This window comes from Hyperolius riggenbachi, chromosome 4 (genome assembly GCF_040937935.1).
Source record: "Hyperolius riggenbachi isolate aHypRig1 chromosome 4, aHypRig1.pri, whole genome shotgun sequence".
Classification (NCBI taxonomy): domain Eukaryota; kingdom Metazoa; phylum Chordata; class Amphibia; order Anura; family Hyperoliidae; genus Hyperolius; species Hyperolius riggenbachi.
Window position 1 is genome coordinate 393,896,034 of NC_090649.1, and position 26,868 is coordinate 393,922,901.

The 26,868-nt window shown below is 44.9% G+C and overlaps 1 protein-coding gene across 3 annotated transcripts in view; it reads right to left on the reverse strand.

Annotated features, from left to right (window-relative positions):
- The window catches only part of RIN2 (Ras and Rab interactor 2), a 227,302-nt gene that overhangs the window by 139,409 nt on the left and 61,025 nt on the right, over positions 1-26,868 (reverse strand). For 2 of the 3 annotated variants that reach the window (XM_068232214.1, XM_068232216.1), the window contains exon 2: positions 15,594-15,680. In XM_068232214.1, the coding sequence (XP_068088315.1) occupies positions 15,594-15,680 (87 nt within the window). The remainder of the gene's footprint in view (positions 1-15,593; positions 15,681-26,868) is intronic. The other variant, XM_068232215.1, reaches the window with a different exon arrangement.

The window sequence follows — 26,868 nt, forward strand, 5'->3', positions numbered from 1 at the left end:
GTTCTGGGAAACAGAAACCACATTCATTGTTGTTATATGAATTGTGAAATCCTTTTCCTCTTAATTATTTTCTCTTGCTTTCTGGCAAGTTCACATCTACATCCGGTCATTATTCTCAGTCAGTTATAAACACAGCAAATTCATCCAGTTTTATTATTGAATGCTTAGGCCGATCTCCAGAGATTTTACAATTTTAGCAAAACTGCATAGGTACAAATGTTACAAAATATGTATATTTGAGTAGGCCTGGGTCTCAGTTTTCAGAATGGTGACATTTATGGCTTTTCTTGACTGTACAGACGCTCCAGGGGCTTTTCTAAGAAAAAATGACTATTTCTTTTAGTGCAAAAAATGGTCTTGAAAAATTAATTGGTGCTGCTTATGGTTAACAGTGTATTACGTGGCCAGAAAGCTTTCTGATTATGTATATAGGGTATCAATTTAATCGTGACAAGCAAAATAGAATTTGGGGTGTTTGAGATCTGAGGCCTATGACATTTGAATTTTTTTTGCTGCAAACTGAATGAGAAGCAATAAGCAATAAAATTGTTATTTTCATATACCGTATTTTTCAGACCATAAGACGCTCCGGACCATAAGACGCTCCGGATCATAAGATGCACCTAGGTTTAGAGGGGAAAAACCGGGGGAAAAAAATACTAAACCTGGCGCATCCATGGTGCAGGGGCATCTTATGGATCTTCTCCCTTCCACAATTAATATGCCCCCCTTGTACCTCCTGTGTCCCCTAAGTGTACCATTAGTGGCTCCCTTGTGTCCTCCTCTGTCCCTGTGTCTTCATATGTGCTCCTTGTGTCCACTTAAATGCTCCCGTTTACTCTTATGTTCCCCTGTGTCATCTAAAGTGCTCTCCATGTCCACTTAAGTGCCCCCCTGTGTGCTTTTAGGTGCCCCTGTGTGCTTTTCAGGTGCCCCCGTGTGCTCTTAGTTGCCTCCTGTGTGCTCCTAGTTGCCCCCTGTGTGCTCATATGTCCCCCTGTGTGCTCTTATGTCACTGTGTGCTCATATGTCCCCCTGTGTGCTCCTAGTTGCCCCCTATGTGCTCATATGTCCCCCTGTGTGCTCTTATGTCACTGTGTGCTCATATGTCCCCCTGTGTGCTCTTATGTCACTGTGTGCTCATATGTCCCCCTGTGTGCTCTTAGTTGCCCCCTGTGTGCTCATACGTCCCCTTGTAATACTTCTTCTTACTCCTTCTGTCTCAGGCACCTGTGGGGGGTTTGCAGTCTGTGGAGCGGCTTGCAGGATCGTAATCTGTTTATGTTATCCCGCGGCTGTCCTGGCCCTCTGTATAGCTGTGTTCCCGCCCCCAAACACCGCCCCCGCCCGAGTCCTCCTCTGCCTGGTCCCCTCTGACGCCTTTCCCGGCTCTCTAAATGTCTTGTGGGGAGTGGGAAGGCTGCTGCTTACCGCCGGATGATAGCGATGAACAGCGGTATCCTCAGTGTTAACAGCCGCTGGGTGGTCCGGGCACGATGCGGAAGCCTCTCTGCCTTCACTTCCGCTTACATCACCAAAGCCAAATCACCAAATATATATTTTTTACATTTTAGTTTGGCACAAATAAAATTTGAATGACTTAGGCCTCAGCTCTTAAAGAGACACTGAAGCGAGAATAAATCTCGCTTCAGAGCTTATATTCAGCAGGGGCATGTGTGCCCCTGCTAAAACGCGGCTATCCCGCGGCTAAACGGGGGTCCCTTACCTCCCCAATCCCCTAGTGGAGTCCCGGGCAGCGCTTCCGCATTGAGGCAGGGATAACCGCTGCAGCCCTGCCTCACACGCGTCTGTCAGCGCGTATTTCCGCCTCTCCCCCGCCCCTCTCAGTCTTCCTTCGCTGAGAGGGGCGGGGGAGAGGCGCCGATGCGCCGCTGATAGACGGCGCTGAGGCCGTTAGCCCTGCCTCAAGAGCAGCAAAATCTACGACCAAGTTGGTCACGGGATAGCGGCGTTTTAGCAGGGGCTCACATGCCCCTGCTGAATATAAGCCCTGAAGCGAGATTTATTCTCGCTTCAGTGTCTCTTTAAACACCCCAAATTTTATTATCTTGCTTGTCACGGTTAAAATTATACCCTATGTACACAATCAGATAGATTTTTGGTCACACAGTACACTGTTAACCATGAGCAGCACCAATTGATTTTTCAAGGCCATTATTTGCACCAAAGGTAATAGTCATTTTTTCTTAGCAAAGTCCATGGAGCATCTGAACAGTCAAGAAAAGCCATAAATGTCACCATTCTGAAAACTAGAGACTCAGGCCTAGTCAGATATACATACTTTTAACACTTGTACTTATGCAGTTTTGCTGCAATTGTACCATAACTTTGAAAATGGTATTTTTTTTAGTTTGTTTCACATTGGAACAAAAAAATAATTTAATTAGATAGGCATCATCTTTCAAACACCCCAAATTCTATTCTCTCACTTGTCATGGGTAAAATCATAACTTATATACCGTATATACTCGCAAGCAAGCCGAATTTTTGACCCCCCAAAAGTGGGCCAAAAGTTGGGGGGTCGGCTTGCTTGCGAGTCACGTTGGTCGGTGGTCGTAGTGCCCTCCCCCCCCCCCCCCCCCCGCGGCCGCCGCTGCTATTAGCTTACCCTGCGGCTGCCGGCTTCCAATAGTCCCCTCTCCGTCTCCCGGGCATGTAAATAGATCACAGCAGCTCGCTCCACGGCGGCTGCTGTGTGATGACAGGATTGTAAGCTGTAGGCAGAGCGGTTTCCATAGCAACGGCGATACACATCGCCGTTACAGGAAGCCCCTCTCCCTACAGCTTCCTGTCATCACACAGCAGCTGCCGTGGAGTGAGCTGCTGTGATCTATTTACATGCCCGGGAGACGGAGAGGGGACTATTGGAAGCCGGTGTTCCAACATTTTAGCATACCCGACAGAATAGCATACAAATGCTACTGAGCATGTGCAAAGTCATGCAGGGCAGACATTAACCCCATAATACCCATCAGCAGCATTAACCTTTTCAACCCCAGTTAGCTGCCTGTGTGCTGAACACCGGCAGCCGCAGGGTAAGCTAATAGCAGCAGCGGCCGCGGGGGACAGGGGTTGCTTGAGGCGGGGGCACTATACTAGCTATGGGGGGCACTATACTAGCTATGGGGGGCACTATACTAGCCATGGGGGGCACTATACTAGCTATGGGGGCACTAAACTAGCTATAATGGGGCACTATACTAGCTATGGGGGGCACTATACTAGCTATACTGGGCACTATACTAGCTATGGGGGGCACTAAACTAGCTATAATGGGGCACTATACTAGCTATGGGGGGCACTATACTAGCTATACTGGGCACTATACTAACTATGGGGGGCACTATACTAGCTATGGGGGCACTAAACTAGCTATAATGGGGCACTATACTAGCTATAGGGGGGACACTATACTAGCTATACTGGGCACTATACTAGCTATGGGGGGCACTAAACTAGCTATAATGGGGCACTATACTAGCTATGGGGGGCACTATACTAGCTATACTGGGCACTATACTAGCTATGGGGGGGCACTATACTAGCTATACTGGGCAATATACTAGCTATACTGGGGCACTATACTAGCTATACTGAGCACTATACTAGCTATACTGGGCAATATACTAGCTATACTGGGGCACTATTATAGCTATACAGGGCACTATACTAGCTATACTGAGCACTATACTAGCTATACTGGGCAATATACTAGCTATACTGGGGCACTATACTAGCTATAATGAGCACTATACTAGCTATACTGGGGCACTATACTAGCTATACTGGGGCACTATACTAGCTATACTGGGGCACTATACTAGCTATACTGGGGCACTATACTAGCTATACTGGGGCACTATACCGGCTATACTGAGCACTATACTAGCTATACTGGGCACTTCACTAGCTATACTGGGCACTACCTACCCGTACTGGGCACTATACTAACTATACTGGGACACACTGGGGGGGATCACACGGCCAGCATTTCCTACCCCCGGCTTATATGAGGGTCAATCATTTTTTCCTGGTTTTTCAGGAAGAAGTTGGGGGGTCGGCTTATATGCGGGTCGGCTTGCTTGCGAGTATATACGGTACATCATTTTTGGGGCACATGGCAGACTGTAAACAACCAGTAGCACTAATGGACCTTTTTTTTTCACCAAATGTAACAATGTCATTCTTTCTTATCAAAGGCCCTGGAGTGACAGAATATTGATACATGTCATTAATGTTACCATTCTGAAAACTAGATTTGGGGCACCCCGGGAGCGTTCTGCGCATGCGCAGTACGATATCTTCTCCTACTGCGCATGCGCAAGACACTTCCGAAAGCGGGAGCATGATCGAAGACCCGCTTGGCCAGGGCCGTGCAGGCGCCGGCGTGTGGCTCTGACGCCGGAATCGAAACTAAGCCACTGTGGGGACCAGAGGATCATTCCAGGACATCGCGGGTACAGGGTGGCAACAGGGGGCTGGTAGAAGCCCCAGGTAAGTAAAACTCTTTTTATAAGTTTAGTTAAGGTTCCCTTTAGGCAGGGAACACACTAGACGTGATTGTGCGCATTTTGCCACGGACGCAAAAAATCCGCACGATTCTACAGTGCACACACACCTGCTTTAGCACATGCACACTCTCGCACGTGCTCTTCAAGGCAGGGAACACACGTGTAGGGCCGTTGGCCCCTGCGATTTCTGGGTCTCCGTACGGTTTTGCGTTAATGTTTAATACAAACATATTCTGTGAACGTTTACGCATTTACGCGTTTGCGGCGTCATGTACTGTATGCAAATGTGTGCGTCATGCAGAAAAAAAGCAGAAAGCTGCGCAATTTAAAAACATGCGGTAGTTAAAAGGACACTTAAGTCAAACAGAAAAAATGAGTTTTACTCACCTAGGGCTTCCAATAGCCCCCTGCAGCTCTCCGGTGCCCTCGCCGTCTCCCTCCGATAATCCTGGCCCCGCCGGCAGCCACTTCCTGTTTCGGTGACAGGAGCTGACAGGCTGGGGACGCGAGTGATTCTTCGCGTTCCCAGACACATTAGCACCCTCTATGCTGCTATATGGTATATGATATATGCTATAGCAGCATAGATGGCGCTATTGTGGTCAGGAACGCGAAGAATCACTCGCGTCCCCAGCCTGTCAGCTCCTGTCACCGAAACAGGAAGTAGCTGCCGGCGGGGCCAGGAGGATCGGAGGGAGACAGCGAGGGCACCGGACAGCTGCAGAGGGCTATTGGAAGCCCCAGGTGAGTAAAACTCATTTTTTTTTTTTACTTAAAGTGAACCTCCGGACTAAAAATCGACTCAGCAACACTGAAAAGGCTTGGTGTTTCTTTAACAGTTTTACTTACAGCATCAGAACTTTGTTTCACTTTTACAAGCCTTATTTTTAGCTGCACTGAAGAAAACTGCCCGGGCTTTTTTCCCCTGATGCTGTGCAAAGCATGATGGGATTTCTGATGTTTTTGTTCTAGTTCTGCTGTTTTGGTGCAATTTTTTTTTTTTAACATTTTGAATTTGACATTTGAAGCCTAGCGTGTGCAGCTGGGAGGGGTAATCAGGACACAGGATAGTTGGAACTGTGTCTTCTGCTCCCTGTCACCTCCGTTTCAACCAAAAAGATGGCTGCCCCCCTGACAAAGATGGCTGCCCCCATGCATCACAAACATTTGCCTGTTCTTTTAAAACAGGGTGGGTAAGAGATTATATTACCTATCTATTCTAATTAATATAACTAATGTAACTTGATGATAGTATGTTTGTTTAGGCTGAAGTTCCCCTTTAAGTGTCCCTTTAAGGTTCCCTTTAGGTAGGGATTATACAAGATGCGTTTGTAAACGTTTGTACATGTTTTGCCACGGACGGCAAAACGTGCACGATTCTACAATGCACACGCACGTGCATTCGCATGTGCACGTACACCCACATTTTAAGGCAGGGAACACACTTGCAGAGCTGTTTTACCCTGCGATTGCCGAGTCTTTGCAGGCTTTTTCGTTTGTGTTCAATGCAAAGGATGTTGCATAAAAGTTTCCGCATTTCTGCGTTTGCGGCGGCTTGTATTGTATGCGAACGTGTGTCGTGTGGAAAAAAGGCAGGAAGCTTTGCAATTTAAAAGTGCGCGGAAGTTAAAGTTCCCTTTAGGTAGTGAGCACACTAGACGCATTTGTGCGCATTTTCCCATGGACAGTAAAACACACACAATTCTACAGGCTACTGAAGTCAATAGCCTTGTGCGGGAAATGTGTGTTGCGACTGTTTGTTTTTCCACACGACGTGCACATTCGCATAATGTACATCAGAAATGTGGAAACGGTACTGAAAAAATGTACACGTAAAGTGCGAACGCAAAAGCCGACGGAGACCCGGGAATCACGGGGAAAACAGTTCTACAAGTGTGTACCCTCCCTTAAAGAACAGGTGAAAGGTGAAAAAAAGATCTATTTACCTGGGGCTTCCTCCAGTCCCTGGCAACCTATTTGTCCCTCGCTGCAGTTCTGCCTCCGTTGCAGATGCCTACCTTGTCAGGTCGGTATCCTTTGTGCCTGTGTGAGCGCTTGGCCGTGACGCTTGTGATCGCACTGACGTGGCCTGGAGCATATTGCGCAGACGCAGGAGTACTGCGCCTGCGCAGAACGATCCAGGCCACGTGAGCGAGCGCGATCGCAAGCAGCATGGCCACATGCTTGCGCAGGCATCGGAGCGGATCCCGGGACGCTCGAGCTGCGGCAAGGGCCAGAAAGGCTCCCAGGGGCTGAAGGAAGCCACAGGTTGTCACTTTTAAAGTGCACATTAGTTTGCTCATGCTCGTGCTTGTGCACGAGCGTTTTCAACACTAGACGTTTTAAAATGTCCATTGGTCCATTTATAGGGACCAATTGGACGTTTTAATACTACTGGTGGTCCAGTACTGGTTAAAGGACAACTATTGAAAAAAAATGAAAACATTTAAAATATATACTTGCACATGTACATTTCTTCCAGACGAGAGGTAATACTGAGAATCTCCCATGAGCAGATGGACTAGTCCAAAATCTGTCAGATCTGTCTACTGTAAGTGACAGCAACATAGGAAGAAAAAAAAGTAATGTTTAGTGCATTTTACTCTTTGGGAAATGTACATTTTATATGTATCCCTTGCAGCTGCCTGTTACTTGATGGGATTTCTGGTTCTGGTTTTCCAATGGAATTTCTCTGAAATGGCAGCTACAAATAAGAGAAGCATATGAGGACTGGTATATGGGTGAACTAAAGACTTGAAACTTGGTATTTTTACATAACCTTCCTATGGCCATCTTCCTTCTGTAGCAAGCAGGTAATCCAGCCATGAGATAAGAGTAGCAATATTTTATTGGTACTGCGAGTAGCAGTGCTCCCTGGGCCTGGTATCAGCATTCTCCCGTACGCACACGTCCTTAGATGATCTGCTGAACTCTCTGCCTCCACTCTACACAACAAAGAAGTGGGGTTTTGGCAGATCTATTTCAATCAAGGGAAAACTTTCAAAGCTACTTCAAAAAAAATAAAAAATGGTTTTGGAAGTCTTCTAAAAACATCTAAAGCGCTGTTTGTTGTGAAAGCAACTACCGTAAGTGCATTTACAAGTGTCTGCAGCGTCACATCTGCCAAACCCAAAGAGCCAGTTTAGCGCCGTGTTCTGTATCTTTGCTTTGCTCATGCTGAAAGCTGCTGAAAGACTCTGGCAAGATTTCTCATATAAATAGTTGCCTGAATTCCAAATACAAAAGTGGAAATTAGAAGCTAAAAAGTTGACACTCAGCAAATGCAAAAAACAGGCTTGTATTTTTCCTTATTGTTACATACTGTGCCAAGCACTGCTTTTCAAAGAAAGTTTCCAGTTTCAACAACAAAACTGGAAACTGTAATTCATGCCTGTGAAAAGAAAGATTTTTGCCTTAGTGTTGTGTATTCATGGCACACAATAAGGTTTAAAGCAGAACTTGGGGGGGGGAGAGTACAATCCTTTTGCCCTTCGGTATAAATTAAAAAAAAGATGTGTTACAGAGTGTTTACTTATAGCACGCTTATAGGAAATCATGCACGAGGACATCTTGTGGCCAAATAGTAAAATTACACCTACATACATTTATTTTAATAAAAAGACCCACTCTTACATTTAAAATTAACTCCTCTCCCACACTCTCCCGTAGTAACCAAATAAATGAATGCATTGGAAAAAAAAATGACAATGAAAAAAACTACATAAATAGTTACCTTAGAGACTGAACTTTTTTTAATATGTGTGTCAAGAGGGTATATTTTTATAATTATTAAAATTATAGGCTTGTAATTAGTGATGGACGTAAACTAAAATATTGGCGCCATACATTGTACTAGGGAAATATTTAAACGTTGCAGTAACCGGGACAAATAAAATGTGTGAGTTTTATCCACAGTAGAACATTCTATTTTAAAACTATAATCAACGAAAACTGAGAAATAATGATTGTTTGCCATTTTTTTCTTATTATTCCCATTAAAATGCAGTTAGAATTAAATAATTCTTAGCAAAAAGTACCACCCAAAGAAAGCGTAATTGGTGGAGAAATAAACAAGATATAGATAGTTTTGTTGTGATAAGTAGTAATAAAGTTATAGATGAATGAATGGAAGGAGCGCTGAAAGTTGAGAATTGCTCTGCTTTTTAAGGGGAGAACCCCTTGGAGGTGGAGTGGTTAATGGTCAATCCTACTGCCCAACAAAAGCCCATTCACACCAAAAACATGATCTGCCACGTATACAGTTTAAATAAAGTACCCGAATTATTAACTTGAAAGAAGACATGCCAGTGCCGAAAGAAAGGAATATTCTCTCAAAAAATATTATAATGCTAGTCAGTAATAATAAACGTTTTAGAGACCTAGGCCCATATGCAATTAACTTTTCCTAGGAGATCATTTTCATCTTCTCTTTAAACTAACTTTTCAGCATTTTACAATTGAAAAAGCACCCAAATGTTGGTGAAAAAGTACTATCAAATTTATTCTGAGCATTTTCTTGCTTTCTGGTGGCTTAAAAGGCATTTTATGACAAGTTGTGAAAATATCACCTAGGAGAAAACTCAGGAGAAAAAGTGAATTGCATATGGGCCCTGGTGCCAAAACTAACCCCGCAAATCCACTCATTTATTGCAAAGTGCCAACTCAGCAATTTAATCTGAATATTGATGTATAGGTAGCTAGACGTAGCCCCCCTGTATATATAGGCAGAGTTCCCCCTCAGTATAAAGAAGCCCTGGGTAGCGCCAATCCCCCTACCCCCAGTGTGGGTAACCAGAGGGGCCTTTAGTATTAAATAGGCAGATGAGCCCCCCCTAGTGTAGTTAGCCTAAAGAAGCCCCCCCGGTATAGCTGGCAGGAGGTGACCCCAGTATAGGTAGCCTGCCAGTATAGGTAGCCAGATTAGCCCCCCAAGTATAGGTAGCCTCCCCACTGGCTGGGGTGATGATGCGGGCTCCCGCAGAGAGGGCTCTGTATGTCTGCTGTGGCATGCGTGCCATAAGTTCCTCACCACTGATCTCAGGGATATATAAGCAGTCGCCCCGTTATATTCCCTAATATTGGCCCCATCAAGTTTTTACTTCCTGATGGATAAAAAAAAGGCTCTGAGGTTTTAACTGTATGTATGAATTCTCTGTTTTTCTTCTCTCAGCTATCTTCGGAACAAGTTTCTATAGAGCAGATCCTCCAACTGTATATTAAATAAACACCATTTCAAACAGAAAACATGATCATTCCAACCAGTGACACACCCATATTTTACCAAGTGAGATGGAATTTAAGCATTTTCCTTCCTTGTGCTGGAATAAATTGCAGGCTTTGTAAAGAATTATAAAAAAAAAAAAAGTAAAATTGGCAGTGTGTTACCCGACCCGTAATTTACTTTATAGCGGCGTTCTCCACCAGAAAGCGGGCTGAGAAGAGCCAAGCTTAAAACAGATAGCTCTCTACATGTGGTTTTGCTTTATACAAATTTGCAGCAGAGGGAAAAGCTTATACGCTTCCAAGCTTACTTGGAAAGTTGTTGGGAAAATTAAACTAAAATAGCAGGTGCCTGAATGAACCAGTGTTCCAGTTCAGAAGCAGTAAAATGTTGACCCTCGAGTACAATCACACCAAGTATACAGCTATTAAAAATTCCCCCGCAATGGCAGAGGAGCCAATCTGCGGCCCAATGCCTGGCACCACATGTCTGCAGGTCTCTAAGGGGCCTGTTTATAGAAGGTGGCAATTTATACATTGCCAAATGCTGCCATTATTCCTAAAGTGGTAATCAAATTCTTCTCTTCGAACTTTAATTTCAGGTACCCTTAAAGAGAATCTGAAGCTAATTTGGATTGTTTTAAAAAATACATTTTTAAAAACTGCTAGATAAGCCAGTGTAAATAATACTCTAACCGCCGATCTGTTGCTCACCATCTGTCTGCTATACCACTTTGAAAAACCTGTACTTCCTGTAATAAGATGTCCGTGACCCCTGAATAACATCCGGGTCACGCCCATTTCTTCTGTGCATCCTACTGTGCGTTCCCGCTCGTGTGCGAATGGTATGAGCTACGGTTGAGGGGATGAGGGGTGGCATAATTACTAAAAGGGGGTGGAGAGAGGTGGGGATAGGCAGAGATTGGTGGGGATTAACTAAAGAAGAGGCAGAGCTATGGTAAACAGCTCTGCCTCTTCCTGGTAGCATATTCTGGGACCTGGTGGGTCATGGAAACTAATTACCACGTTTATGGGGACAAGATTGCTCAATATGCTGCGGGGATGCGGCAAAACACTTAGCAGATCACTGCTGAAGAGGACTGCAGGCTAAAAACAGAGATCGGACCGGCGGCGGGGAACCGAGGATCGTAGGAGGGAGGCGCGGGACATGCCAGCTGCATTGGGCAGTTGTATTGTCTTACATCCCACCGTTCAAGCAAACACAGTAGAACAAAGAGGTTCATGGACAGAGAAAAAAGTCATGCATGAGTGGCTTCATTTCACTGGACATGCAAAGACCTAACTTTGTGCATGCGTGGCCAGAAGAAGCTTATTCAATAGGCTCCAGTCAAACATGTTTAAGAGGACCCTTCAATGGAACAGTGGGGTGTAAGAAGATACAGGAAGGTTCTGGACTACCCAGGAGCTTCCCAATACTGAGGTATCTAATTTTTATGTTCAAAACCACTTCAGGATTACTTTAAGAAAGCCAAACAACATTAACTCAAATGATTAATAGCACCTGACACCAGTGATGTACCTGCTTACGTTACCCCCTTACACTGACAAGGTGGTAAGCAAAAGAGCGATGGAGGGCTGCATCACATGACCAGGCCTCCTCAATCACCTGACCTAAACCTAACTGTGATGGTTTGGGATGAGCTGGACCACAGAGTGATGGCAGAGCAGCCAACAAGTGCTCAGCACCATTCCAGGTGACTACCTCATGAAGCTGACTGGCTGAATGCCAAGAGTGCATAAAGCTGCCATCAAAGCAAATAGCAGCTACTTTGAAGATTCTGAAATATCAAACAATTCCATATGTGTTCCCTCATAGTTTTGATTTCTTAAATATTAAAGTACAACAGAAAATATAATACATAAAGGAAAAAAATGAATTAGAGGGTGTATCACAACTTTTGACTGGTACAGTATATATATATATATCACTAGCGATTAGAAATCGCTCCTAGTGGGTTTCTGGCCTTAGGCTTCTTTCAGATGGGCGGCTGAACTGCGTGCTTGTGGGGCAGTTCAGCTTCCTGTCTGTTGCTATAGGGGTGCAATTAAAATGCAGCCAAATGGCGTTTGCAACACCCTGCGCGCCAGCGCTTGACACCCGGGGGTGTTAATACGCGGCAGAGGACCGCAACATGTTACGGCTGAGCACAGCTGCAGTCACGCTGAGGGGGTTTCATGTCCGGGGTGGGTACCGAGTGCGCTAACAAGTGCCCAGCTGGAGCACAAGAGCAGCTGACAGGCGGTGTATTCACAGCTTCCAGCTGCTCATATAACAGAGGAAGATGTCACGTTAATGTTTACCTTTGTTGGGGGGGGGGGGGGGGGAGAAAATAATAAACAAATAAATGCTTAATGCGGCATCTGACATATATTACAGTATTGCAGTATAAGTAGAGCTGATAACTGTAGCTTATGTAGCTTATGCACAGAGTTTCTGCATTCTCTTTCTCCAATGGGTTTACTGTGGGGGTGTGTAGACCAAATATTTACCAGTCTGCTCACTGCCTGCTTGTACAGCCTGCAGACTTGTGGGCATGCTATTTGTCATGTGAACAAATTAGCCTAGGGTCACCCAAACACTGCCTGACATTTGGAAGCAATGTGCCAGATCTAAGCATCGCTTGGCACGATAGAGATTATGTATGATCAGATCCATTGCTCGCTGCCTGCAGACATTTTCCAACAGGCTAGACATGTGCATACTATTTTGAAAGTCTCCATTTTTTAAAGTTAAACATTATCCCACAATTGGAAGGAAGTCTCAGTGTTTTGGGTTTAGGACTGGATTCCCAGCCTGAGATTGTATGTTTTCCTCTAGAAAGGGTTAATGAGATGCAAATGACTTCAGCTCTGTTTACACCTGACCAAGTGCCTGATTGTGTGGATTTCCTCTGGATGCCTTCTGTTTTATGGGTACTCATAAAACTACCACAGATAAAAAAAAAAGTAGCTGTCAGCAGACATGGTACAAAGGCTTTGTTTGTAACAAATACAACCAATGGTGGGAAAACACACTGAGGTCAGGCAGTAAATAGACAGCCATCATGGGGTCCTTCCAGCCTCCTGCATAGCTGACATTCACAAAGGTGTAAAAAGCTAATTTACCTAATTAAACCACTAATAGACCCACCAGAAATAGGCAGCAATTAGGGCTGGTGCACACCGAGCGGCTTTTTGGGCGTTTTCAGATCCGCTTGCGGCTGCGGATCTGCTTGGTCAATGTATCTCAATGGGGTGGTGCACACCAGAGCGGGGGGCGTTTTGCAGAAACGAAAAATGCCTGGGTGAGGCATTTTTTGGATTGCGGGTGCGTTTCTGCCTCAATGTTAAGTATAGGAAAAACGCAAACCGCTCTGAAAAACGGCACTTCAGAGCGGTTTTGCAGGCGTTTTTGTTACAGAAGCTGTTCAGTAACAGCTTTACTGTAACAATATATGAAATCTACTATACTGAAAACCGCAGCAGCAATCCGCAAAACGCTAGCAAAACGCCATAGAAAAATAAAAAAAAGCGTTTAAAAATCTGCTAGCATTTTGCGGATCTGCTAGCGGGTTTTGGTGTGCACCAGCCCATAATGAGGAGGAGAGCATCCTGGAGCATTGGAGAGTATTGAGGACCATCCCAGATGAAGATTTGGGGTCAAATATGTTTTATTTCCCGTATGCAGGGAGAGGGGAGCATAGTAAAAGCAAAAGCATCCACATATAAAATTTCTGTTTCCAGTCTTTTATTGTTTTGTTGCTTTGAGCAGTAGCATGTACAATGTCTGGCACAACGCGGTTACAACGCGGTTCAGTGAATGTCATGAGCATTGACTGGAAAGGATCGCTCAGTGCTATTTAATAAAATAGTAAGGAATGTAGATTACAAGCATAAGAAGAAAAAACACAAAACATGACTGAAGAGGAAGAGAGGATTCAAAACTATTAACCAAGAATACATTGCCTAAGGGCCCGTTTCCACTAGTGCGGTGCGAATCGCTGGGATTCCACCGCTGACAAAATCGCATGCGGATGCGATTCCGCATGCGATTTTTGCCGCGATTTCGCATAGGCAGGCTATCAGCGATTTTAACCATGTCACTGCCTGGCTCAATGTACATTAGTTTTAGTGCGAATTCGCACGCGAAATCGCGGCAAAAAACGCATGTGCGATTTCCCCTATTAAATACATTGCCTGCGAATCGCCTGCATTCCACACGCAGGCGAATTCTGCAGGCCCTACCGTGCAGAAAAATCCTGCACAGAAAAACGCACCAAAAAACTGACAAGTGGAAACAGTCTCATCCACTTGTATTGGTTATGCGAATCCGCATGCAGACAACGCATGCGGATTCGCTCTAGTGGAAACGGGCCCTAAGATGCCAAACCAGATTCACATTCCTGAAGCCCATAGTAGGCACAAAAGCTACCACCACCTCCAGTGCCGCTCAGTAACACATTCCAGTTCTGTCCTGAAGCTGGAGTAGTAAGGGTGGCAGATAGGAAAGTGGTGGTGGAATAGTGAGCAAAAAGATAGCAAGAGGTATACAAATATAGTTTGTACAGTAATGGACGGGGCAAATGTAGTGCTTATCGTACCACCAGGGAAAAAGGGGAAATAAACAAGGAGAGGAGAAAAAGAGAGAGCAAGAAGGAGGAGGAGGGAGAAACAGAAGGCAGTGAAGGAGGGAGAGAAAGAAAGGTAGGTAAGTAAAGAAGGGAAAACATACCAGAGAAAAGAGCAGAGGGGGACAGAAAGTGAAAGAGATTGGGTGAAGAGCAGAATACAGTGAAGTGAAGCATAGTGAGAGAGAGGAAAAGACAGAAGACAGAATGCGAGAGAGGAGAGGGCAAATAAGCAAAAAGAAAGGAAAACATATGGACAGAGATAAAGAGGGGAAGACTATAGGGATGTACACATGCATGATCAAAGTCATCTAAGGCAGCCAATAACGACTACCTTAGCCAATAATCATCCGACTGCTGCCCCACAAACGATCTGCCTGGTGGATCAACTTGGCCGAGTTATGGCCACTTCATTGTGGACAACACTCCCTGATCCTCCGTGTGAGGTCACGTACGTGCCGCTACATCGTCCCTCCGCCTCCCCACATAGCAACAGAGCGCATCTGTTCAGCCTGGCCCAGCAATGTCGCTCGGGTGACATCAATCAAAGGTGCGTACGCACCTCATGAAGTATAGAGTGTGAGAAAGAGAAAAAGAGAGACAGAAGAATGAGGGAGGGGTAGTGGAAGAAGAGAAAAGGGATGATGTAAAAGAAAACAAAAGAGATGGGGAGAGTGACAGAGAGGAAGACAATGAAATTACGGAAAGACGACAGAGTGGAGGGAGATTATGTGTGTGTATGCTGACTGGTAGGAGCAATGTTTTGGAGACTGGGATGCTTCTTATAACACCCAAACAGTGTCTTCTGTTTTTGTTGTTGTACTTTATAATTCCTTTGTGTATTCAGCTTCCACATTTGGAAACTTACCTAATATGCCCCAAGAAACCTTCTGGTTTGCTACTAGACTTTTACTCATTAAAATGCTAAACTCCACACAGCCCTGTGTGGAGCTTCAGCTCACCTCATACTAATTCTCTGTGTCCTCTGGTTAAACAGCTAGTTAAATGAATACCAGAAAATAGGTAAATACATGTGAGAGGCGACAAGGTGCAATGTAGGAACAGAGGTGCAGCCTGGGAAGACTCACCGGTGAGATGTCAGAGCGTCCTGTGTTAGCGCAGCAGCTGGCAGCATCGTCTGTGTGAGGAGACTTCTGTACTCCAGCTGCTCATTCACCGCAAATAACTAAAGGAAGGATTTTTTTCCCCTTACCTTAAAGAAGCTCTCCCCCGGCCGGCATACTTCCATTGTCATCTGGGCGATCCTGTTCTGGATGGCTTCACTGTTTTCCCAGCTCTTCTGAGGGGAAAGACATGTTAATGGTTAGTGTAGTCTGTAGGAAATTCCTCTGCAAGCCACAAAATCAGTCACAACACCAGCCCTGCCAAGATCTTTTCCGTCAACAGTGCCCTGGCCACTTCTTTCCTCTATCCCACAGCCTGCCTGCTCGCAGGGCACAGCGAGGGGGCTGAGCATCACTTCCATAACAGTAAGTGGTCAGTGACTGGCGGGGGAGGCCTGTTTACTTCCTCAAGGCTACTCTTTCCCAGGAATCAATAGCTGTGTGTCAGCTTCACTGTCACAGAGCGGACCCCAGACTCTGCAGAGAGGCTTCAGCAGCACTACAGGAGTTAATCCTCTCATCACAGATGGAATAACACCAGGCAAAGCCCATTCCCCAGCATCTCTGCAGACCTGCCAGGTGCTCCTGCTACTGATTGTGAAGAAAGTCTTCCAGCTAACTATTAACTCTGAACATATGGACTTCAGAGGCCTCTATAATGGGAAAACTCTCTCTCGTATACACAGGTCCATCAGTACTGCATGAATATAAATCAAATTCTTCATATGCCTTTGAGGTAGGCTGCAGTGAAGTTTATAGGCATCATATATGATAGTGAGATCACAAACTGCTGACGCTCTGATTCCTATCTTATTGGATGTACAAAGAGAAGATCCTGCAAACACACCTGCTAAAGGTTTACATAAAGGACTGGTCACACCAGTCAATTCAACTTATTAATGTGCTACTAACAGGTGAGATCTGATGGGAAGAAATAATAAAGACATCTGACTGTCAAAAGCAGCCATTATTGCTAGACCCCAGTTTCCGCCCACATCACAAAAACAAACAGATAAGTCAATTGGCTTGCCCCTAAAATGAGCCCTAGACTACAATGTCTATATGACTATGGACTGTGAGCCCCTCTGAGGGACAGTCAATGACAAGACTAGGTACTCCATAGAGAGCTGTGGAAGATGTCAGCGCTATATAAATACTAAATAGTAATAATAATTGCCCCACTTTCTATAGGAAAGTAGAAAGAAGTATGCCAAGATATTATGACATGTCCTGGTCATCTACGGATGTGGTCAGAATCTGCCCACTGAAGCAAGGAGCTTTCCACTGAAGGACAAAGTGATGTGCTTAACTGTTTGAATACTTTTCTGATACATTATTTTGTGGTAGTGGATTTTATGCTGTAAATAATCTTTTAGAGTAAAGAGGAAATGCTTCATAGCACCTAAAGAAAACCAGATACGAATGTAATTAAAATATTTATACATACCAGGGGCTTCGTCCAGCCCCATCCGCACCAATCGCTCCCACCCTCAGTCTTCTCCCTCTTTTGCACCGGGTCCCACTAGTTCGGCAATCGCGGCCAGTGTGGCACAAGCGTAGTGCGCCCTCTCTGGCGGAAAATATTACTGCACAGGAGCAGCACTATTTTCCGCCAGAGGGAGACGGAGGGAGCGCACTGTGCTGGCGCAGACTAGCCGCGAGTGCCGAACTAACTAGACCCGGTGCAGAAGAGTGAGAAGACTGAGGACGGCGGTGTGGGAGCGATCCATGCGGATGGAACTGGAGGAAGCCATAGTTGTGTATAAATCTTTTAATTACATTCGTCTCTGGTACACTTTAAAGTACTTATATAGTTCTGACGTCTTCTGCTTACCACTAACTGTCCCTCAGAGAAGCTCACCATCTAATCTCTACCATAGTCATAGGTCCTGCAAAGTTTAGGGCTAATTTACCTATTGCTATGTTTTTGAGATGTGGGGAGAAACCAGAACATCCAGAGGAAAGCCATGCACAGAGAGACCATACAAACTCAATGCAGATAGTGCTCCAGGTGGGATTCAAACCGATGACCCAGAGCGCCAAAGCAAGAGGGCTATCCCCTATGCCACCCACTCTTACCACTATCATATTATCATGCTTACAACAATACAGTCATGTTCAACGTTACGGGGGGATAAACATTGCTGACCAGTGGTCACATAGCATTTGGTAACACCATGCATGTAATGTTTGTCACTGTGTGGCGTTACCTGGCAGACAAAACCTGTTTCATGTGTGAGGTTGTCTCTCCACTGCCCATACCAAACACTAGCAAGAGCCCAGCTGGTGAACAGGAACCAGGAACAGCTGACAGGAAGAAGAGACCTGACAATGCACCATTCCAATCTCTCTGCCATTCATTGAGGAGGCTGTACACACACTAAACTCTTGGCAGAGACAGTCCCGACCCTCTAGTTCAGCGTTTCTCAAACCTGCCCTCATGACTCCCCAACGGTGCATGTTTTGCAGGCAGCCTCGCCTATGCACAGGTGGGGTAATAAGTGTCTCAGCTAGGTGAATTCCATGTAGCTGAGACACTAATTACCCCACCTGTGCATAGGTGAGGTTGCCTGCAAAATATGCACCGTTGGGGAGTCACAAGGACAGGGTTTGAGAAACACTGCTCTAGTGTGTATACAAGGCTATAGGACATGTTTGTAGCGTTAGTGCCTCCCTAAATGATGTACACAGAGTGTATTCAATATGTTGACTTTCATATCACAGAGATTATGGCCACCTTTAAAGAAAAATGTGCCACAACTGTTAATAAATTATTGTATACACTATTTCAATTTACCTGGGCAGTGAGAGTCCTTTTTAATAATGGTTTGAGTATGCTCCCCCAATGTATGATAGGCTACTGTACATACCTTTACTTTGTCTCTGTGAATTTCAGTCCCTCAGATATTTCTACTTCTTGCCTGTAGACTGTCAGGAAGCAAGGGGGCTTCACTGAGACAACATAAAGGTGTGTAGCTGATCAAGCTTTTGAGTGGAAGATACAATTGTCTGTACTCTGTCTTCCCTCATGTTCTGATATTATTTGTGTAGCACGTATGACATCATATGGGTAACGCCCGGTAAAATGCATGTGTGCTGTCTGCATATATAAATGTTACTGCTCATCAGTGAATACGCTCCGAGGAGTGTCATCAGAGTTGCCGATAAAAATGCCTATTTTTCACAATTTTCGATGGTATAAAAAAAAGCAGAACTTAATTCCAGCATGAGAAGCTGAATGCATATGCTACATGTGCTTTTTATTTATGGCTTTATTCTCTGTGAGGGATCTCTGGGAATGTACAGTATCTGCTGTTTTCCTTCCACCATGGAATACTTGGTATGTCTGAAGTACAAGTAATACAATAGCACTGGGTAAAACACTGAGCCTGTGTACACACAAGCAAAGCTGCAGCATTCTTTTGTGGAATCGTTCTAATGTAATCGGGTAATGTGTATGTCCTTTCAATTCATTTTGAATCATTTTCCATTTGGAATTCTCATTGGAATGTGAAAACCAATAGCATACGTGTGTGTAGCTAGCTTACTTCTATATCTTCAGATCTGAAATCTTCGCTAAACTCCTACCTGAAGTGAAAACTGCATGGTGCGTACCCACCATTAGTCGGCTGTACATGTACACAACGCCACATGTAAAGTACCAGTCGTCCCTGATGGCAAAACAGCCAGGGAAACAGTTACTTTGTATTAATTGTTGCTGATCTGTCTGCAGAAAAATCCACTTTTGATTTCCCGACAGTCGATTTGATTGGACTGCTTGCCAGTCTGGAGCCCAGCCTTATCTTAACCGTTCACATGAACAGTAACGTGGATCTGAGCTGCTACTTCCCTCTTCTACCTGCAAATCCCCTATTGCTGCTCATGGATTGAGCAATCAAGATGCCCATGCATCACTTGATATTGTGGCCCAATCAACCAACCGATTCAGACCAAAATCGAAAGGATTGATTGTACATGCTGGAGAGATCTCAGTCACAAGAGCTCGATCCAGTGAGTGGCAGTAACAGCGTGTGATATAGCGTTGATTGATGGACCCTGGGCCAGTGTCACCCAAGTGTAAATTGACCCCCCCCCCCCCCCCCCCCCCATGTCCGTGTGCTATGTTTTAAAGTCTCACCTATCCTCTAGTCCAACTCACGGCCTCCTCCAGTACTCACCACCACCGCAAACGCCAGTACCATGTGGCACTGATGGGACGTCACATGTGCCGAGCCACGTGGTAATGACACTTGAGGTGATCTGAAGATAAGGTCATTGAATAACTTTTGCCTTTCCATTCTGAGATCAGAAGGCAGGAGGGGAGCACAGATACAATGGGATAGCATACTGATCAGGCCTGATCTGCAGATCACAGATATGTGAGTAGTGCTGTCATAGGGCTGGTTCACACTTGACGCTTTTTCAGCTCTTTGCTGATCGCTGGCAATCAGCAAAGCACTGCTACTAATGCATCCCTATGGATACATTCACACTGCTGCGCTTGTGACTTTGCTCAATCATGCAGTGTCTTTGGGGCAATTGCGCAAGCGCAAATCACCCTGAAATCGCGAGATTTTGCTACCAAATCGCTGACCCGAACGTGATCGCCGGGAAGCGGCAGGCAAGCGCCCAATGTGAACCGGCCCATGCACACAATCATGGGATTGGGATACAGAGAGTAGGGAGTGGTGTGGGGCAACTATTAAGGAAGTAGGATGTACGCTGTGCTGTGTATTGAGAAGAGCTCCTATTGGTGAGGAAGTTCTCATGAACCGCAGAACCAGGGATTATAATTACGTTACTGATGAGAAGTCTGTTCAGGAGTGGTTTAGTTCACTTATGTTACAAATTATCCCAAAAGAATGTGCGTACTTATAATGAGAAAATCACATTTGCAGATGTTCATTGTATAGTCAGACAGATTTCTGATTCACATATACTGAGTTTAGAAGTTTTTCCTTACTAGTTTGCATACCTTTTCCTGGCCCCTAATGCTAACGAGTCTGAGGCAGCCATCAGCCTGCTGTGTGCCCACATACAAGTTTGCAACAAGTTCTATTTAGTCTCAAGTGGCTTTTCACAGCCAGAAGTCCAGGGGGGTAAAGCTACACATACTAGATTAAAATCGAGTGTATGAACAGGAGCCTCTCGATGTCGCCTATAGATCCAGCATGCTAGATCTTTCGTGCCATCTGATGCCTAAGTGCTCCCCGAGTGCACTGTCCTTCCCACTCACCAAAAGCTGCTCTGTCATGCACTGTGCATCATCCCTTCATTGCAACAGATGTAATCCTAGCCTGCTGGCTAGTGACGTCTCTGTACAGGCTTGGCTCCGAACTGTTGCCCAGAAGATCAAGTTCCGATACCTGCAGAGCAACAGTAACTACAATTGTGTACGAAGCTTAAAGGGAACCAAGCACCATTTTTAGCACCCAGGTTATCTCAATAACACATTACAAATGAATGCTAACAATGTGGCTTATTGATAAAAAAAAAACTTCCATCTTACCTCTTCTTTTTACATTTAAAAGTTTGGTAGAGGCTTTTATTACCCTACTGCTGTGGACAGTGGGGCCTGGCCGACCTCAGAAAGTTCAGGCAAATAAGGAGTGATGTAATTATTTTATTGCACACATTAGCAGAGAGCAACCAAAAGCTTTCGTCAGCAAGCGGGTGAGGAGGTAGGACACTGTGCTTCAAAGAGTTTAGAGAAGTCACAGATGAGGGAGAAACATAGCATCTCCTCTAGTGATTAGAAACCAGGAGCAAGTGCAGAGAAAATTATGCTTGGTTTCCTTTAAAGAGACTCTGAAGCCTCTTTTTTTACCTGTTATTTTTATTTAGTCCTGTTCAGCATTAAATTCTAAGTGGATTTACTGCATTCCCACAGCAGAACGAGTGTTTAATAGCAGAGAAATAGACCTGCAAAGTTCCACGACTTTGCAGGTCGCAGATTCTGCTGCCCTGGAGAGGCAGAGCTTTGCGCTGTAGCTCTGCCTACTATCCAGTCAATCTCCACTGATCTCCACCTCTCCTCTCCCCTCTCAGTGAAATAAGACTGAGAGGGGACGGGAAGAGGCAGAGATCGGCGGACATTGACTGGAGTAGAGGCAGAGCTACTGCGTACAGCTCTGCCTCTACCCAGAAGGAGGATCTGCAGAGCCCAGGAACTTTGCTGGGTTATTTCTCTGCTATTAAAAACTCGTTCTGCCACGGGAATGCAGCAAATGCACTTAGAATTTAATGCTGAACAGGACTAAATAAGAAAAACAGGTAAAAAAAGAGACTTCAGAGTCTCTTTACGTCTACCTAGTAACCCTTTTGTTTTATTGGTGATCACAGAACCTGCATCCTGAAAGCACACTTATAAAAAGATTGCCCAGTTAATGTGGGCACTCGCTGAAGCCGCTGGTAGAATATCCCCAATACTGTCAATATTCTACTAAGGATTCTACCTCCTCCTAACACCAATGATCCCCCCAGCTACTCCTAAACCTAGCCATACTATAAACCCTACAGCCAACACTACCCCTCCCACCAGTAACATAAATTCCGGCTTGTATGTCCAGTGCACAAATTATACAGCAGGTGGTGCTGTAGCCGCAATTAACATTGCGGTCTATGGTGGTGTCTACATTACTTGTCATGTCCTGAAAAACCAAAATAGTGCTTACCAACTACTGACCAATCAAAAAATAAAAAATATTGTGGGTGGGGCTAGGAGGGGCCAATAACATTATCAATGGAAGCAATACTTCTTCCATATTAGATAGATGGTGAAAACTATTTCTTAATAAGAAAACAGCTCCTGTGAGAAAACTCAGGAGAAACGTTTATTGACTCAGGCCCAGGATTCCTTCAGTGACTAAATCTGAATGTACAATGAAGTCTAGCTCAGATGCACTTGCCTAGTGCTTATAACTGCGGCGCTCCAGAGGTCAACACAGGATACTGCCTAGAAACAAAATATCAGATATCGACCTCCCGTGACTGTTTGCATAAAACACACCCGACATATAAACCGTGGCTGTGGTTTTGTTTAGCTTAGAATGTTAAGAATTCCCCCCCTCTAAAGCCACTGACCCTGCTAAGCTCCCATTTCAAAGTGTGTTGTACTTGTCACAGAATAGGCTGCACATGGAGCTGTCCCATCCGAGCAGTGAAAGTCCTGGCAAATGTGACCATTCTTCAGCTGGGCCGCACCTCACATAGGAGGCTTATGTAGTGAAAAGTGCTTAGCATAAGTTATTCGGGTTCAGATATGAACTCATTAAGGAAGCCAGCCAAGCTCATGCTTAGATCAGTCATATGTTCTTAGCTATGCAGTTATGTAATGCGCATTCCAAATCCAAGCAGAATATTAATCCTCTGACAAACTACATTTGCAGATGAATTTGAATGCGGCCTGCTCTGTACTTCTTACGCTAATGTTATCAAGAGGTCAGACATCATAAATGGAGCTCATCTCTGCAGATAGCTCACAACACTAGATGCTGTGAAGTAGGTTTTAACCCACTGTGAAAAATTCTACTAACAGTTATGCTCGGTACACACTAGGCACGGTTGCAGAACGCAATCCGTGGTCCGAGTTCCGGTTTTCAAAAACCAGAACGCAAATGGATCTGTGCTGCCCTTTTGCAGCATACGTTTCCAGTGCGTCTGCGTGTTTAAAAAATTGTATCCCCAGCCCTGGCTGTGGGGGGGCGAGCTGGAGGGGGCAGCAGCCAGGAAGGGGGGCAGCAGGCACAGTGGCAGGGAGGGAGGGTCGAACCCCCCTATAGGTAATGTAATGAGCAGCGAGCCGGGAAACAATTACCTTCCTTGCGTTTCACCGCTCGCCGCATGACTTCCTACAATGCCGCCCTCTATACTTCAGTATAGCATTGCAGGAAGTCACGCGGCGAGCGGAGGAAGGAAGTAGGTAATTGCTTCCCCGCTCGCTGCTCATTACATTACTTTACATATAGCTCAAATGGCTGGAGGGGGAGCAGGGATGAGGGACCCAGGTGAGGGGGGGGGGCGGCCCCTCTCCCCGCCGCTGTGCCCACTGCCACCCTTCCTGGCTGCTTCCCCCTCTAGGTTACCTGGGATACCTATGGGGGGCATTGAGGGGAGGGGAGTAGGCAATCCAGATCTCCCTCCGTTTTTATGTACAAAATAGCCTGTCAAGAGGGAGATCTGTTTTTGTGTTGCCTTTCACTACCCCTCCGTGAAGTCCCGACAAATCCGGACTCTCCGTTCCATTTTTTAAAGTGTGTGAAGACCGGTTCTAATGTACCTTTCATAGACTGTTACATACAGCTAATACACAATTGCAATTGCTGGGCACTTTTGCTAACAATTTTTGCCGCGTTTTCGGAGCATTTTCTGGCACGTTTAAAGCGATTTTTAAATTAAAAGGTATACAAGGCTAGTTGTAAAATCTATCTTTACACAATAACACTGGGCTATTTAGTTAAAGTGCGTGTATGACACAGAGTATACCAGCTTTTGAAAGCACCCATATTTCTATCACTTTAGGTAACATTCATAAGACCTTTATGTTGAAGTACATTGAGGTGTAAAAAGATACTGTGCATCATCATTCCTATTGTCTTCAGTGCAACAAGTCAAACTGAGCAGTACAGAGAAGTGTTCCCAGCTTGTGCATTATGCTCTCAGAATGCATTAACATTCCATGTGCTCACTCTATAATGTTATTAGGCACCCCTCTTGTTTACAGAGCAAGTTCTCTGCAGTTAGAGGACAAGCCAGGCTTAACATAACTGCAGCACATTTGTGTCTTTCCTAGGATATTAAGTGGGCTGCTAGGATGAAGCATGTCAGCGAATGTAACACTTACAGAGGTGGAGGTAGAAGTATAGTCTTTTTACTGTTTCATACAAAGGATCATTGTAGTTTATATAAACTCAACAACGTGTCTAAAGTCATTAAACACCTCGTAACTTTATACAATTTGCAAATACACAGTCAAGTCACGTTATTATGACCACCTGCTAATATTCACAATAACCGCTTTTGGCAGAGTGAACGGCGGGCAAACACTGTGGGAGTGGCCCAGTGAGATGCTGCATGGTCAAGAGCGGCACATTGAAGAAACGGTGTGTAAGCATGCTCCTAAAGTCCACCAAATGCAAATACTGACGGTTTCAGTCTTTATTTTCCTTTTTAATCTATTCCACTGGTATTTTTCCCTTGTCATTATTGCATAAAACCAACTCCACCACCTTCAGCCATATATTTTCTACTGTAATGCTGCAAAATATAGTCAGGTTGCTGTTGTTCTTCATCCTTTGGAAGTCACATGGTCACTTTTGATTAACCCACCCACCAGCTACATCTAGAGAGGGCAGGAAGCAAGTTGCACTGCAGCTGACAAGCACATTTTACTCAGAAAAAAAAATACATTTGTCCACCATTTTGCTTCTACTTTTTCACCCTTACTGCTATTTACCTTGTTCAATTTTGGATTTAGTTAGGCTTTTTCTTTCCAGGTTGTTAAAGCCAAAATAATGTTTCAAATCAAAAATAATAGAAATTGTAGTACATACAAGAGTTCATGCTCGGTACTCAGCAATCGGGGGGGGGGGGGGGAGAGGGAGGGGGCACGCTGCCCCACACACAGAAAACAAAATACGATCCTGCCCGTTAGAGAGAGACGTGCTGCCGGTAGGGAAAAAACATGAAGGAACACTATATACAGCTGTGTGACAAGATACAGATCAGGCACTGTCTCTATAATTGCAATTTATTCCAGACTTGTGGCCACAAAAACAAAATCGTTAAAAGAATCAGACCTGTTTCGGTGTCTTGTGTCCGAGTTGAGGGAGGTGAGGTAACCAGGGGAAAAGTGGACGAGCAAGAAAGTGGACTGGTTTGTATCTTGTCACACAGCTGTAATAGAAATTGTGTCCACCTTTCAAAACAAGGCCAAATAGCTGATAGGGAGGTGACGTCAGTGTAATAGCACACAGGAAGACACTTTACAATGCGTTCCTCTCCTCTTGGCCAATTTTACCTCTTCTATGTAGTATGAGAGCTTTCCTACACAATCTGTTCATAGTATTCAAAATCTGTTGCCCTGTTACTTCATGGAGGTGCTACAGTTGGATGTCCTTTAGAGTGTGAGCTCACAAGGGCAGGGCTCCCTCCACTTTTGTGTTTTGGATTTTGTTACACATTTATCCATATTAATTCTGTCACTGTATTTTGTATATTAGTGTATATGATTGTTTGTATAATTTTGTACCCCATGTTTGTTTCTTACTTTGTACAGCGCCATGGAATATGTTGTCGCTTAATAATAGGAATGTCTGTATGCACCCGGAATTTCTCCCCAAGCCCTAAAGGTGGCCACTAACAACACAATTTGCCAAGCGATCAGTTAGGAACGATTCTTCGTAAAAAATCTCCTGACCATGTGTTCAGATTAAAGAAATCGATCCGAAAATTGGTTAGTGGCCATCTTAAGTGGACACGATGAAGTGGATCACAGGTGCAATTATAATTGGGCCACTCACTCAGAAGCTGGAAGGAGCAAATAGGGTCACACGGAATAACAAAGAATAAGGTACAGCTGTCTTTGGACAACAATTTGATGTCATCATGCCATTAGACTATCGAATGTAAGCCAGGCCACACTGATAGCTGTACTGACCTACATTAGTGACTGGCGTTACAGCTCTCAGATTATAATTGCAAGTTGTCAGTAAATGACTCATTTCTTTTGCATTTTGTGATCCAGGCTACGGATTTTATGGGGAAACTTGTACTGTACACACACCAGCACCTCCAGGCTCTGTCACCTCCTGTGTATATCCTGAACACAGGCGGCTGATTTTATAGACGTTATTTGGCAAGATGCTTCCATTTTATATGAGGACAGATGATCAGATAAGGCAAAACATCTGTATTTCCAGCGTTCTGTATGGAAAACACTTGTCTCTAACAATGTCTGGCAGATGTCTGGAATGTTGCAAGTTTCTCTTACTCAGTTATGGAATGTAAAAATGTTAAGGCAAAGTATATTCTGCTTCCATTATAAATGGTTGTGCTATCTGCAGTTAACTTTAAACACGCCTGAAGCGGGAGGTATATGGAGGCCCTTAAAGCCCTTCACCATTAGTCCCTCGCCATCTGCCTGGGTGTTTCCTTTCCACCGTAATACAGCTCCAAAGCCTGGCCTAGTCGCACTTTGTCGTGCATGCGTGGCTTGGCCGTTGCACTCCCGCGGCTGGGATTGTTTTGCAGTAATACTACATGGGTGCCGAGCGCTCCGGGTGACTGGAGAGTGACGGGGGAGCGCGCACATATGCATGATAAATTGTGACTCTGCCAGGCTACCGGGCCGTATTTCAGGACAGT